We start from the raw sequence: 17,639 nt of genomic DNA on the forward strand, positions 1-17,639 counted from the left end.
TAAATTACAAATTCCTGGTTTGGTTTCAATTTTGCTTTAAACTAAACTAATTAAATTCGTTCTTTTGATTACTAAATGCATAAAGTCAACAAGCATTTTCATGCATATTAAATCATGCATTAGTTTGGTTCTACACAACCATTGTATAAGATGGTATACAACTGCTCCCATGTTGACTTCATTCGTCGTCAATGTTAAAATGTAAATAAATCAAAGTGCTTGAAAGCACTGAATGGTGAAGGTTGTTTCGATTTTTTCAGTGGGAAGTCAAATTAAATATTGCAATGGTTGTACTTGATTAAACAGCTTTCTAGACAAAGGAAAATAACTACAAGTTTGATTTTTTTTTTTGGATTTTTGAATCATATATTAGATTCCTGCACCTTGCTTTGATTTTCTTGACAAGTGAAAGATCATGTTGTGTCTTGAATATCTGAGCATATATTACACAAATAAATTTCAGGAAATATTTATGAATAGTGTGTATAGAATGTTATGATCAATGCATTATATTTTGTGTATCACAAAAAAGGCAGTGATCAGTCTTGAAACATTTAGATATCAAGTCAGTCCCATAAGGTTTTAATTGCACTTCCTGCAATCTTAACCTCATAAAAAATTACAATAAAAAACTTATTCGTCTTCTTTGACAACATTATTCAATGTCTCTCTTAGTTATTATTTCAAATAAAACAAAACTCTTAAAACAACATTTTATTTCATTTCAAATATATATGACAATTTTTTCTAACACAATAAACAATAAAACAAAGAAATATACTTAATGTTATTAAATGAGATTACACAAGTATATATTACCCTAAAATAAGTATAAAAAACTCATTACACAATTATTGTTAAAAAATGTAAAACTGATTGTGTTGTTCTAACACATTTCATAAACAGGACAACTTTTATATGTTTTATTATGCATAAAATACAAACAATGATACTGATAAGCAATCAAGGACTTTTCAATAAAAGAATATAAATAGTAAAATAAAATTAAAAAAAATACTGAACTCTGAGGAATATTCAAAACAGAAAGTTCCTAATCAAATTGAAAAATCAAAAGCTCAAACACATCAAACGATAACAACTGTCATATTTCTGACTTGGTCCATGCATTTTCTTATGTATAAAATGGTGGATTACACTTTGTTTATGGCTAGCTAAACCTCCCACTAGTAAGACAGTCGAATAAAATTCCATCATGTTGACACAGAAGTGTGGACAACACAAACAGACTTAAAAAGTAAAAAATGTCAAAAATAGGGATACAGCAGTCAACATTGTGTTATGTAAACAAACAAAAAAATTAAAAATTATGTTTTGGGTCAATATGGTATCTACTATTCCATTTTTCTTTCATCTAGAACAGTCCTTTGGTTTTTCGTGTTACTTTTTAATGTTTAATTCTTCAGACTGCCCCTTTTTCTCTTTGTCATTTCATTTTTCCTTTTCCCTATTTACCTGACTTTACTGGTTTATAAGTAACACTTTACTACAGAGCAGAACCACTAAAAGCATACCATGTCACAAAACAAAGAAACAAAAAAAATCTACATGTGAATTGCATGTTAGCTTCCTTCATCAACAGATTGTGCTCAAATATCATATCTCTTTGAATTCACAGTGGAAGGCAAATATTCAAATTAGCATGCAAGTCATTATTTTACCCCTCAAAATTTAAAAATAGTAAAATTCTTTAAGCCTCTGGGTATTAAAGACCAGGCATTTATAAGATCTCAATATTAAGTCAGTTGGTAGTCTTATTTTGCACTTTAGTCAAAAAGTGTTAAGTCAGTGTCAATGTTTTAGGCAAAATTCAAATAAAATAATACTTATATATATATCAGACATTAAAAATCAAAAATCAAAACTAAATACTGACTGCAATGAGATTACATTTTGCATCTTACACATATGATACATAGGACAAGTTTATAATTGTAAATTATTTTATACATAAAATAAAGTAAACAAGGACTTTTCAGTAAAAGGAGTACAATTATATGTTCATAGTAGAAAATTGAAACTACAATTAAGTTATATATATACACAATGACAAAAACACACAGATCCTTACCATAATACAATACAAATAGGCATTTGTTAATTTAAAACGGGTTTTATCTCTATAATTGAAACAAGATATATATTGTACTAGAATCAGCCTCTCTTGTAAAAGTAGCACACATTCCAGAAAGGATAGGCCTGCAAAGACCCCTTTCTGGTTCCAAAATATAGCGTTTTAACAAAGTTGTTTAAATATTATATTATTCACAATTTTTGCTAATTTTCAGACATTTTTTGTTTAAAATGGAAGCGGGTGCAATTGTCAAAGTCTCTTACAATAATTTATTGAATTGGAAGAAGACAAGATACTTCAGAGTTTAAAAAATGTCAAAAACCTTTCATCAGATGTACTTCAAATTTTATGCTGTAACTAGCCCTTGCCTGACCTTCTCCTTTATCAAAACAACTAACTGTTATGTTTGGACAACATGGGGATTTTCAAAGTAACATAATTTGAAATCTCCATTTATGTACAAAAGATAACAGTAAATTGTTTTGTTTAAAAAAACAAAAATCTATATTTCTAAATTTCTGGAATGATTGCTAATTTTACAATAGAGAATGATTCTAGTTCAAATAAAATTATGGAAACTTGTGGACAGTGGACAACATCTATTAATTTTAATGTCCTTTTAAGGTATAAAATTTATCTTTAAGATAATTAATTCCTTAATAAAATTAATCAAACAACAATTGTCATTCCCTTTGCAACCATTTTCATCCGTAACAAACAAAAAAATAAAAATCATGCATTGCTCATAGATAGAAATGGATATATGTAGCTTAATGTAAAATATCAGCAAAAAAAAACCGTTAAATTGGATTAAAAACGAGAATAAAAACTACACCCAGTAGATAAATATGTAGTTAATGGAATTCCAAGGAGTTCAAGGATTAAACAAAAAAATAGGCATTTTTTTCTGTTTTGATATTGCACTAGTATTCTCAAAAAAAATAATCTTGTATTAATAATGATCCATAAGGTTTCAAATCTAAAATAACATATGCATGTTCATACTTTTGAAATGGTTAAGGCCTGTAGTAAATGATTTTACATATTCAATGGTTACAACTAAAGTTAAGATTTATTCTAGCTCTTATACAATATATGTTTTACGAACTAAGCCTTTTTAATGCCAATAAAAGATTGTAAGATTTCAAATTATGTTATTTTCCTCTAAAAGTCTTTTTCGTCCTAGTAAAATTGAACCTGTTTGTGTCTGCCTGAATTTTTTTTTACTTATTTAATATAGGAACTAAAACATTGAGATATAAAAGGCCAATGTTCAGATTTCTAAAGCACTGATTTTACTTTCCAGCAAAATGAGGTACCCAATGTACCCAAGAATCATATACTTTATTCAAACCTACCTAGCATTTTTTTTTAAACAGATAATAATGAAATCCATCTTCAATATCATTCATTGTCTTATTGATAACAAAGGTACCAGGATTATAATTAAGTATGCCAGATCATCTTAACTAGTTCGAGTGCACCTCGAGTGCACCTCTAAAATATTTCTAAATAAAAAACCATTGATTACATATGACAAACAGTATGAATATACATAGATTACATATAAAACATTATCAATATTTATATATAACATAAACATAACAGTATTAAGTATAATAATGTCAAATGTAAATATACATTTTAGTACTAGATGAGAAATAAGCGTACAATTACACTTTTCCTTTTGGAATTCCTGGAACTTTGAGACATAAAACTCACTCCCAACCTTTTTAGAGTATAAGACTGAGTAATCAAACACTTGAGATCAAATATATATCTACTGAATACTAATAAATAGATAACAATTTCTCGGGACTTCCTAGAGATAATCGACATCAAATGGAACTACAGTTAAACAAGATATCTATATTTTGGATTTTCTTGATCTATTTTGATTTTCTAGGATCATCAATTCGAATTCTCTTGATCAATTTGGATTGTCTTAATCAATTTGGATTCTCTTGATCACATAAAATAACAACTGGTGTAACAGATATCATTATTTGATAAAAAGGATTATTTAACTGTAACATACTCTCACATACAAATTGCCCTATTAGGAAACAAATATCCTTGATATTATAAAGCATCTTTCTTATTTTTTTATACAATAAAATGGCGGTATATTGATGTTTAAAAAATAATTAACCACTTATTTCACCTTAATGATTACACCACTGACGACGAAATATAGAATCTCTATATCATATTATGTTATATAAATCTCTATATCATGATTCCATGTAAATGCTATAGTCTCAACGATAAACCATCAACAAAATTTGGAGATCAGCAAAAAAGTGTCATGAATGCTTCAAACATTGTCAAAAAACCTCTGTATTTTTAATGAAAAATGAATGTTAAAATCAAAGTCTAGATTCGAAAAATAAATCCCTTTCAAAACCTACAAAACTGAATTCACTATAAATTTAACCATTTTGCAGATAAACTATTTTATTAAAGGCTACAACTTTCTGATCTTATAGATGTACAACTCTTTTCACAGATTTAACAACTTATTTAAAGTTGTAAACATTTAAAAAATTGTTTTTACAATGTCATATCGATATCAGCCCGAGACACCATTATGATATGTACATACCTCAATGGTTTATATTGATTGAGGGTCCGTACCATTTCTGATATAGATAAACTTATATCATCCATGCTTCGTTACAAACTAAAAAAAACAAATATCACGTGATATGACACCTCCATATTTTGATACGTTTTGATATGTTGCCAATAAAAGCACTTCAAATACAACATGCCTTAATGTTAAAACTAATAACACATGAGAATACTAGTAAATCGAAACATGACAATTAATGGTAAATGATTTTATGATCGCTCTTTAAGGAGGACACTTTCTTCAACTTTTCCATTTACTTCCTCTACTTGTATAATATCATCAATAATAATAGTCCCAGTGTCTTGATGACAGCACCAAAAACGTTCAATCATTGGACCAGTCAAACAAAACAAGAAGGATAGAGCGCTTAGCAAGCCAGTAAAACGGAATGACATGTCCCAGCTCCCTGTAGCATCTTTCAACCAACCTACAATACAAAATATGTCTCGTATTTTCTCTGTAAGAACCTGAGATCAACCCACGTTATTGATGGAGTTCATGTTATTCAATCTTAAGGTTTTCTATGTTGTGTTTTGTTTACTGATATCTGTTGTTTTTCATTTTTTCAAATCGACTTTGTCAGTTTGTTTTCGACATATGAGTTTGAATATCCTTTTTGTGTTTGTTTCCTACTATTTTCCAATATATCCAAGTAGGCAACATTCTTTTATCACTTTTCAAAATTATATAACCTCATTTTGTGCATTCTTACAAGTACATTGTACGTGGTATTGTACGAAAATTGCTGTTACTTATATTTGACTTTTAGTTTTGATTTGTTAAACTATTTTTCATTTATTTTTTATCTCAATTGGTAAGATCAAACAATTGTATTTTTAGAATTAAAACTACTACAGCTCTTGTAATACCTAAAAGTGCACACAAAGATTAAGAATGTGCTCTCTATTTCAATTTTGCATTTTACTCAAATCTTTTGATTATACAATCTATAAATATTTATGAATTTCGTCTTAAAAAAAAACTAAAATGTACCTACCTATAATAGGTTGACTGATCAAGATTGAAAAAGCACTTGCCATTGACAAAAGTCCGAATGCAGGAGAAAAATTATCAAGCCCTACACAATCAACCATCAGGACACCCATCAAGCTCCAAAAAGATCCAGAGAAGACACCCATAAGTACGGCATAACACAACACTGCTTCTTTGTATGGCAAATGCGGTATACAAAAAGCAATGATTGTACTAACAAACGAACACACCATAAATAAATGAGTACGAGTCATAATGTTTAAGTCAGCAAACCATCCTAAAAAAGCCCTAGCTATGATTTCAGATCCACCCAATAAGGACACAGATAATGCTATGGTTTGTTTTCCAAGTCCTAAAGATTGTATATGTCCAGGTAGTGCTACTAAGTTTCCGGCAAAATTGGCCGTTTGAAATAAAATAGCACAGAACAAAATTGTATATTTAGGATTGTAAAACAGATCCAATTTGAAGATTCTTTTTTTGGCCTCATTAAAACATCCAGATGGTGTTTTTTCTGGTGTGTCAATGTTCTCGGGAGTAGCTAAAGATATTTCTTCCTCTGTTTTTTGTTTCTTTTTCAATAACTGAGGTGGTTGTCGTAATAATAAACTTGCAGCGCATGTATTGAAAAAAACTGCTCCAATAATAAGCAAGGCACCATGAAGTCCATATTTATCAATCAAAAATCTATACATATACGGAAATAAAAGACTTCCAAAACCACTAAAAGACACCATCAGTCCATTGGCTAAACTCCGTCTCTTTTTAAAGTAAAAACTTATGATGGTAGTACAAGGAGCAAATATCAACCCGTAACCAGTACCTGTAGATAAAAAAAAAACTTTCAATATGCTGATTAAATAAAACTTTTTCAAACATTGTATGTACAGTTTGCTTTACAAATATAATAAAGTGATTTATAAAACATAACCAGTTGGTCTTTGAATGTATCTACTAAGCTGTTATTCACTTACTTTTAATATACAGATATATGATATAAAAAAGAGCTTTCCCATCTATCTCAAACTGTTGATGTGAAGTTTTTTTTCGAATAAGATAATCCTTTGAGAATAGTTTTACATATAATTTTTTCTTTTCCCATTTTTTAAGTCAAAATTGGTAAAGGGTCATTATTATGTAAGATTAAGGTGAAAAATGTACAGGTAGAATATAGTTAAATTCAAAATTATTGAAATGTTAGGTCATGTGTTTTTATTTGCCTAATTCAAAAATACTTCGATAGAAGGTAAAATAAAAAGAAGGGTACCATGCACGTTGTTATTGGTATTTGGCGTTTGATATACAGGGACTTTATACTGCGTACTAACCTGCAACAACTCCATAAGTCAAGAACAACATGTCCATACTTGGAACAAAAGCACTTGCTGTATAGCCAATTAAAACCAGCACACTTCCTATACACATTATTAACCGATATGTGTATTTTTCTCCAAGGAAGTTGGAAAATGGTCCTACAAATACATATATCAGAAAACCATTTTGTTAAATTAAATTTCGTATAAAGGATACCTTTGCTGTAATTACTTTTGATTATATTTTTGCTTATGATTAAATGTATGCTAAACGTTCCTAAGAACAATGTTTACTGCAGGTGTCTCTTAAGGTAAACATATTGATGTTCCAAGAAAACGAGGTCATGATTAGAAGATTAAGATGGACATAAACTACGTAAAATCAGTTTAAATATCAAATAGAGATGATGTTTTAAGGCAAGTAGTCCATCAGCTAGTTCTCAAAAGCGCTCTAGTTAAGGAGTTTGTGTTACACCCCAGGGTACCGCGATTTTTTTTGATAGAATTCAACTTCATTATCTTATTGATAAAATACAAGGTGTTAGACTTTAAAAAAAGTGTCCAAAAGAGTTTTAAAAACGTCCCTTTCAATGGTCCCCTCATTTAGCAATCACGACTAAGTAACTTTTAATTATTTTTTTTGATATAAAGCGACTAAAAAAAAATAAAGTATAGGTGTTAACAACTAAAACAGATACAAAACTATCATATTTAATGTTACTCTGAAGATTTTTTGTTTTAAAAAAAAGTTTTTTTTTACATTACAAACAATCCGATTTTTTGGGTTAAAATTAAGGCATATTTATTCCTTTCATAAAGGAATTCGTTATATATTTACCCGTTTTAGTTAATTAAACTTTAGAATTAATCATTATACAATGTTTTAATCATTTGCAGTATTTATATATCGTCTAAAATATGAAATATTTGATAAAATAAATGTACGTGTAAATACTTGTTAAATTACGGAAATCATCAAATTACCGTCTTCGATTCAGTATACAACATGTACAATGCATTCACACATAAGCATCATCAATTTGCAACTGAAAACACACATTTAAATGTCGATTTATAATGTTTTAGTGAGACAAATTATTTTATAAAGTGAATGTGTAACAAAATATTACTGAAAAAGTACAAATTAAGGTGTGTGTTTTTTGCGTTCAGAAAAGGTGCACTCTATCGAACTCAATAAAAGTGTGCTTGATTACATTTTGTGTTTTAGCTACGTAGTGATTGACTTAAGATTATTAAGTCATTCAATCGACAAACATCGCTTTGAATAAACGTCAAATAGTCAGTTATGAGAATTGGCCATACTTTTTACGTTTTTAGGTTTCTAAGAGATACACAAAAAATTGCCTTGTTGTTTTCAGTTTAAATAAAGATTCTGTTAAGCGTTGGTTGTTAAATGTACATGAAATTGTTATCAAAGGTACCAACATTATAATTTAGTATGCCAGACGCGCGTTTCTTCTACATAAGACTCATCAGTGACGCTCATATCAAAATATTTGTAAAGCCAAACAAGTACAAAGTTGAAGAGCATTGAGAATCCAAAATTCCAAAAAAGTTGTGCCAAATACGGGTAAGGTAGTATATCTCTGGGATAAGAACACCCTTAGTTTTTCGAACAAATCAAAGTTTTATAAACAGGAAATTTATATAAATGACCACATTATTGATATTCATGTCAACACAGATTGTTGACTACTGGGCTGGTGATACCCTCGGGAACGTCCACCAGCAGTGGAAAGAGCTTCAATATCCCTAAAATTCGAGATTTGGTAGGAATGGGTAACCCTGAAACATCCGCACAAAAAGAACTTTAAAAAACTCGAATGAAGCGAGACAAAACCGAGGTTATGAAATTGTTTCAGACACTGCAAAGCTGGCCAAATCCATTTGAAAAATCTGAGCAGTTATATGGCTTGTTCTCGGGTTCTGTTGCTTCTTCGGAATTAATGTGCAACCTTCTAAACGCGTATGAAAAGGGAAAGTTTGCTTCAAAAATTTTCATTAATGAACGGCTTATACAAAAGTCAACCGATATCTTCAAAACAATTTAAAGATTATCATTGCTTACATTTTAAAAAAAGGAAATAAAAGACAAGCAGTTAATGGCTGATAAGAACAACAAAACATCGAGAGCAGATGAAAAAAAATGTCGCCTGCTTGTCATAGCCCAGACAAGATAGTTGGTTGCGCAAAAGGCTCTCCAGTTTGAATTAGGTCCTCTTCCAATGTATCTTGCAAAATTTGATGGTACACATGTAATGAAAATTAAAATCTGTCCTAGATGGTCTTTTAGAAAATGGTCATTCCTTAGGAAAGCATGTGGATATTTGATGACATGGCAGTTATTCAACCCATTACTAGGATACCAATCACTTTTTTTTATTTGGCAATTGTTATTTTAAAAACCATTCTTTTAGTTTCAAAAAGAGGTCCCGCATTGATTTGTCAATGAATTGGTATCCCACAATATCCATAAAAAAATTAAAACAGCAGGTCCTTGGGAGGGCAAATCATTACGATAAGTTCTAGACCATCACAATAGTGTTCTTGGGAATGCAAGAAATGTTTGTTAGTTAGGGAAAACAAAGTTGCTCTTTTTGAATTCTTTGGTTCGGAAAAGAGTAAATAATCCTATAGATTTACACTTGAATGTATTGATTTATTTGTATCACATGGAAGCGTAGAATGGTTTTATCTTATAATCAATCAGGAAGAAGCCGATTACAAAATGTTTCTTAATGCAAAAATAAGCAGCTGACAAAAGTTACGACTCCATTGTTATAAAACCTTCTGACATTGATGTGACAGTATTGGCGTACTATTTTCACAGTTGCATATCAATTCTAACATTGTTAGATTGGTGAGAATGTTTGTAGAAAACTGCCAAAACTGCACTGCAGTACAGGTTGTGATTCAGTAAGTGTTTTGTCTGGTAAAGGGAAAAAGGCAAAGTATTCGGCTTTTTGACACGTAATGTGTTTTTGGAAGGTCTTACATCGTGGTGAAACCTTTGAAGAGGTTGACGAAGAGTTGGCAAAACACTCGAGAGGTTTTCGTGTTCTATATATGGCTACGAAATTAAAAATATCGATGAATAAAGATCAGAACGTTTTGAAATGTAACCAAAAAAAGATTTATTGTCATCTACTGCCCCAACAAAAGATGCAATGTTAAAGCACATTAAATCATCCAACTTTCAGACGATGATTTCGAAATCTGCTCTTAAACACAACACTGGTCTGTTGCTAAACAACTATAGTTGGATTGTTTAGAACGATTTGTTCAGTATCAATTGGCTAGACCAACCACTAGCGTTAGATGCTTTAATAATTCTGAAGTGCTGTTCACTTAAAGCTGGTTGTGCCAACTACAGATGTTCATGTGTTCAACAAGGTTTATCCTGAACAGATACCTGTATGTAAATGCTCGAAAGCTTGTAGATATAAGGATTATCAAAACGTTGATATTGCTAACGATGACGACGAATATGATGGAAATGATGATAATGATAGTTCGGTAGATGTAGGTGACCAAACTGATGATGATTCTATGGATTGACCTTCTGCGTGACCTTAAAATGTAGTGATTCCGGTGTTAAAAAAAATTAAAAAGATAGAGATCTAGAAACCCTGACAGGTTTGTGTGTTTTAATATGTAAGTTATTTCAGGAATATGATGTAAAAATTTGTGACAGAATCGTGCATTTCTAGTTGCCTATATTTGTGTCTGTCGTTGATTCTATGTTTTTGTTTCTTACCTGTCAATGTTTTTTTCAACAGCCTTTACATTGTAGTTACATTATGCTCTATGTTTCAATATAAAAAATATACCATTTTATCAAGAAAATTAGTACTTTTGCTTCTTTTCATTCAAAATCATGAATTTTGGAAATTAACCTCCCCCTTTTTTCTTGGTCCTCTACGATTAAAAAATTAATTGAAAATTAGCCTGCGTTTTAATAAGATATGATTTGTTGCATTTAATAAATAGAATAGTACTGAATTATTGGTTATTTTTACATTTTTCTGTAAATATGTGCAAAACAAAATTTTTGATATACCCTTAAATAAGTCCCCTTTTAACCCCTTTTGGACACTTTTTCAAAAGTCTAACACCTCTTAAAATATTCTTCCTATATTACTCTTTAAATTTATACCAAAAAATTGCGGTACCCTGGGGTGTAACACAGAATTGAAATTTTGCCCTACCAGCTGATGGACTAAAGATAAATTATGCCAGTTGATTATTGGCATTATACAATCAATCTTTACAACATATATATTTAAACTATTTCTTCTGACAACTTAAAATATTGCCTAATAATGAAAAGTTTGCATTCATTCTTCACAATTAAGAAACACCAAATCATACAATTTCATTGGACGAGAGCACTTTGCTATATTCTAAAATATTTTTTTTTATTTTCAAAATTTTAGTGACGAAATTCATTTGAATACTTTCGTCAATGCAAAAATCACTTTGTAAATTACGAAAGTGACGAGTACTATCAAAATTACTGAAACACAAATCCTGATTCAGCTGTCAGTTTCGTTACGAAAACTGACAGCTGAATCAGGATTTGTGTTTTAATATTTCCGAGTGTGAAGTATACACAAAAAAAAATCATACAGAGACCTACATTTGTTAACTTTTACTCCAATTTGTCTCAGGTGATGAATTTCATTTGCAATCATGCCACATTTGCATATTTGTTCATGAATATATATCGTATTCATTTGTAAACAATCGGTCTTTCCATTGACTTTATGCGCACTCTTGTCTCTTTAAAAGGCCTTAAATTACAGAATCAATTAAGGCTAACTCGAGTTAACTGAATAATTCAGACAAATATTATATGCTGTATTCGTCATGTAAACTTACCTAATCCCATGAAAAGCAATAAGCAAACACTTGATATCCATGCTGTGTTACCGGCGCCAGCTTCATAGTACTCTAACAACTCCGTGTATAAAACACCAAACGATTTCACACCTCCAGCGATGACTAGGTATATCATACCACAAACTGTAGATAAAATATTATTTCATTGACTTGACTATTTAAAATTGGTTTCAACTCGTTCTTGTTGTTTTGGAAAATACCCATTTTCGGACAACATGAATGGCAGTTTCAAGACCACAAACTGTGGACAAAATATCATTTAATTAAAACTTCTGAAAGTAAAATGGGTTTCAACTCCTTTATGTGGTTTGGGACAATAACCATTTTCGACATCATGGCAGTTTCGAGATAATAAAGGATTTCTTATTTGAGAATTAACTAGTATATATCTATTGTGAATTTAAATTACACTTGACTATTCATTCCTGTATACCTATTTGCAAAGACAACATGCATAACTAAAACGATGACATGTTAAAGTCATGTGAACATACATGTACTTCCAGAGGCAACAGTAGTTTATCGATGTTATAATTCCATGAAGAAAATAAAAACAGGGTTATAAGATATAAAAAAAACCAAGAATGTGTCTATAATCACGGATGCCCCACTCGCACTATCATTTTCTAGGTTCAGTGGACCGTGAAATTGGTAAAAAAAACTCTTTATTAAAATTAGAAAGATCATATAAAATTATATGCTAGGGAACATGCGTACTAAGTTTCAAGTGGTTTGGACATCATAAACTACCTTGACCAAATGCGTTTTCCGCAATCCTTGAAAATTGGTACCCACGAATTTAATGAATGCACAGTATTTATCTTGTAACTTCACACTTAATAATCTATACAAACTTTTTAAAAAGTCTTAACAAATTATTTGAAACTAAATAGTAAATTACAAGATTAAAAATATTGCATAAGTCGATGAAGCATGATTTAATCCCATTTACATGATGGGGTGAAAAATGTATATTAGTTATAGCTAACCAATTTGGCACCTGCCACGATTAATTATTATAGAAAGATAACAACAGTATTAGGATGAACGGCGATACTGAAAACAAGTTTTTCTTTTATTCCTCCAACAAGAAATACTGGTTAAATTACCTCCCAATATCCTATATTTACATGTATTTATTAAGATCCTGTTGTACAAACGTATAAACCCACATTTCAAATAATTTAAGCATAACGGTAAGGTTCAGTTTGGGAAAAACACAAAGACAAAACTTCAAAATATTTGTATATAAAAATTTGAATATGTGACGGGAAGAAAACAAATGAGTGTCCATGGTACACAGATGCCCCTGCTTATTAATATACAAGAGTCAATGTACTAATTCAAACCTGTTAACAATTTGTCTTTTTTATGACATTTAATTGTGTATGTTGTGATAATATATTGCTCGGAGTTTTGAGTTCTCGAATTGTTTAATAGCAAAGACTTAAAATGTTTTTCAAGAACCGGGTACGATGAAGGTGGCACCATCCAAAATCGAACATGAATAGTGTTGGTGGTAACAAGCATTGCGTATAAAGTGTTTCGCTCCGCTTCATAACGGACAGCCTCTATTACAAGTCCTTCATTTGTATAGTTGTTGACTTGTTCTCGTCCTAACCAAGTATGACATATTTGCCACTGTATGCTAAGCAACCAACGATCAAGCCATCAATCCATTATATGAATAAATAAATTGTATTTAAAAGACAATACCTGGCATAACACACAACGCAACGAACTTGCAATAGAACAGAATGATAAGACTCCAGAAAAAAATTAAAACATGTTTCTATATTATAACTTCATCGGGTTCAATAATAGTTATCTGCGAATACTTTGATTTAAACCTTCAGTCTATCCTTTGGTCACATGGGATATTTATATTGTATTACAGTGTAAATTCTGTAAAATTTAGTAACGAAGTTTACAATTTCCCAGGTTTGAATGAATTGAAGAAGCAAAAGACCCTACTTCCTTAATGTTCTGAAAAAAACCAACTGTATACCATTCCATATTCAAATTAAATTTTAGTTACAAAAAATAAAAAGAAATTAGAACAACAATAGGAGTCGCTCAAATGGTTACATTTCTCGGATTCTTAAGTGTGTGGATTTTAACAACCCGGTCCCGGTATATGTTTTCAAGATTATATCACCTTACTATAAAAATAACACTTACATATTAAAACAACCCATGAGTATCCCCGGTCAACATCCGTGCTCTTCATAGTCACACAATTATTCAATGCATGAATTATCTGAAAACACAAAAACCCGATATTTGATTGTAGATTAAAATATGAATCTCAGCATCAAGCACTTATTGACTAAAATAGCAATGTTCTAAATATTGACGCACGAAACACACAATACATACATTTTCATTTTTGGAAAATATACCGTATAAGAATGTTCACTCATTTCCTGTATGAAATTACTTGATAATTGAATGGCATATGTTCCGGAACATTTCTGTCAAGAAAAGCAATTTTGATGTAATATGGTATTTTTTTAAGAAAATCTAAGGGTCAAATATACATACTACTAAATATGTCATTTTAAGGAGAATTACATTTATGTGACACAATCTTCAATATAACGTTCATTCAACCCAGGTAGGATTAAAATCCATTCCTCTTCCGACAAGTTATGTGATTATCAGCAAATCTATGTTAAGTCATTTAAGTAAAAATAATGCAAGTCTCCCATATTTAGTTCTATTTGTGTTTTTACTACAAGAAAATATTTCGACTTTACAGTGATGATCCTTTGTTTTTAGAACATAAGGGAAAAGTCTTCATGTTTATTTTCAGTAACGAATGTTAATATGGGTACACTAGAGAGAGGTCTAACAGTAACTCATGCAATTGGATTTTGCTAAGTCTGTTATATTTAATATATACTAAGGTTGAAACATGTTAATCATCGTGTTTACCTATACAAAAATGTTTTTTTTATCGAATCGGTCAATCAAATGATGGACATTTGTTTCACTTTCAATGTTGACATTCTTTTCCTGAATACGAATAATTACTCTATAGCTTAGGGGTTTAATTGAAGTTATTTCTAATGCAGCAAAAATACTGCAATCTGATTGGTTGACTACCCCGGTGTAAATAACACCCCACCCTTGTTGACCCGGGGATTAAAAAAAAATTTAAAATAAAATTTTGCCAAAATAAAAAAAAAAAATAAGAAGAAAATGGTAAAAAAAATTTAAATAAAAAAAAAAAAATTTTAAAAACATTTTTTTTGTTTTTTTTGGAAACTCAAAAGAACACAAATAATTTCTGAATTCTTCCAGAAATAAAGTAAAAGAGTATTTGACAATGTGCAGCAACATGGACATCGAAAAAATATCACGCTGGAAATTTTTCATTACAATTTTTTCACCTCAGGGTGTCTGAATTTTCAACAACGGTGTAAAATTCTGTACATCCCCTGATTACGCCAAGATAACTAATAATATCATGAATACGGATTAAATGAGATCAAATTGTGCAATTGCAAGTGAATTATTCATCATCGATGTTTCCTAGCTTATTGTGACAAAATTAAGCTATATTGGCTACTAAAAGCGAATCATTGCTTCACTAGCTAATATGACAATACCATTTTAATGGTAAATCACTTTGAAACAAAACATTGACCTGATAACGGAATGGCAACAATCGGACTAACAGAAACTTAGACCAAAAACAGATTCCGCGTCTATCGTAACTAGGGCATACACATAATCTAAATGTATATCTGTTTTCTGTATATCTGAACGATTTACAAAGCATTTTAGAAGAGTTAATACAAGGAATAAAGGATATCTTGGGGAAGAGTAGAATTAATAACTTATCTATTGAATGTTAACTAGATCTCTTTGACAAGGCTGGTGTACCTATTTTGTTATTTGGGTCAGAGATTTGGGGTTTTGAAAACTTATTAGAGCGGATGCAACTAAAATGTGTATACTTATTTACATTTGAAGCAATCAACCCAAGACTGTATAGTTTATGCAGAGCTAGGCAGATTCCCATTATTTCTCTATGCAAAAGTACGTTTGATACATTTTTAGGGCAGAATTATAAACGGTAAAGAAAGTAAAATTTCTCATGTTCTTTATAAATACTTACTTATAAATTCAAATAAATATGGTTTTGAAAGTAAATGGTTGATTTATAATGATTTTTTTTTATAATTGTGGAATGTCTTATATTTGGAATATGCAGTTTGCTGACCAATGGGTAACAAAAAATGTTGAACAAAAACTTAAAGATGATCAGTTCACACAATTATACAAGAAAGAAGATGTGATATGATTGCCAATTAGACAACTATCCACAAAAGACCAAAATGACACAGACATTAACAATCATAGGTGACCGTACGGCCTTCAGCAATGAGAAAAGCCCATATCGCATTATCAGCTATAAAAGGCCCCGATAAGACAATGCAAAACAATTCAAACGATAAAACTAACGGCCTTATTTATGAACAAAAAATAACGAAAAACAAATATGTAACACATAATCAAACGACAACCACTGCATTTACAGGCTCCTGACTTGGGACAGGCACATACGTAAGTAATGTGGCGGGGTTAAACATGTAAGCGGGATCCCAATCCTCCCCCCTAACCTGGTACAATGGTTTAACAGTATAACATAAAAACGGACTATACAAATCAGTTAAAAAAGGCTTAACTCATCAGATGGACAAAAATACAAGTTGACGTAGCCGGGAACTTATACATCCCGACAGTTATCTGACAGCTAGTTCAAAGCCACTAACAACTAATACAAAAATCATGCATCTAAGACTAAACTATCAATCCGGACACATCCAACATCCAATGAATTTAGTGTAAAGACGTCATAAACAGCCAGAGAAAAACATGACCTTGTGCAATGCCAAGTTAAAGGTATCGACAAATTGTAGATTATGAATATGTTTATGTATATAACATACTAGTTATATTTAGTTATCGTTTAGTTACTGATAAAAAAATCAATATTTATACCAATAAAAACAATATTCAATGATCTTATTACAGTGTTGTAACCTTTTAGAATAAGTTTATTTAAAGGATCGACAAGTTAAAATGGATCATTTCTAAATTTCCGGGCACGGTTAACAACATTTCCGTAAAAATGAGGATGTGATATCCCGTTTGAAATAAGTTTTAAACAGGTACAACCAAACTTCAATACCAAATCTTTATATCTATTGAAAAATTTAGTTAAGGTTTTAAGTAATTTATGGTATCGATATCCCTGGTTTAATAATTTACCAGTAATACATAGTTCGTTAAAATTAAAACCGTCACAACAGACACGGGCATAGCTAACAAGTTGTGAAATATAAACACCGTAAGATGGTGCCAAAGGAACATCATCATCTAAAAATGGAAAATTAACAATAAGGAACGAAAATCGTCTCTTTTGTCGTAAATTTTAGTGTGGAGTTTCCCGTTTAAAACCGATACCCAAATGTGTGTCACAGATAGACATCTTACCTTAATGCCTATGTTACAGAATTTTTGTAAATAATCTGAGATTTGAGAGTTATCTCAACATATTAATGATATTGCCTAATAATTTTATTTGTATACTGCAAATTAAGATGTGGTAGTCACCGATTACTAAATGAGACGGGAAGATGGCAAGGCTTATTACGAAACGACAGACTTT

General features: G+C 30.6%; 1 protein-coding gene across 1 annotated transcript; it reads right to left on the reverse strand.

The window, feature by feature from the left end:
* Positions 1–821: 821 nt before the first annotated feature.
* Positions 822–14,821, reverse strand: LOC134721761 (monocarboxylate transporter 12-like). The gene is made up of 5 exons (XM_063584962.1): positions 14,138–14,821; positions 11,936–12,079; positions 7,049–7,192; positions 5,725–6,543; positions 822–5,154 (listed from the first exon to the last, which is right to left on the reverse strand). Exons 1-5 carry the CDS (start codon positions 14,184–14,186, stop codon positions 4,937–4,939), a joined length of 1,374 nt encoding a protein of 457 aa, XP_063441032.1. The 5' UTR covers positions 14,187–14,821; the 3' UTR covers positions 822–4,936.
* Between the last annotated feature and the right edge of the window lie 2,818 nt (positions 14,822–17,639).

The sequence above is a fragment of the Mytilus trossulus genome, chromosome 6 (genome assembly GCF_036588685.1).
Source record: "Mytilus trossulus isolate FHL-02 chromosome 6, PNRI_Mtr1.1.1.hap1, whole genome shotgun sequence".
Lineage (NCBI taxonomy): Eukaryota > Metazoa > Mollusca > Bivalvia > Mytilida > Mytilidae > Mytilus > Mytilus trossulus.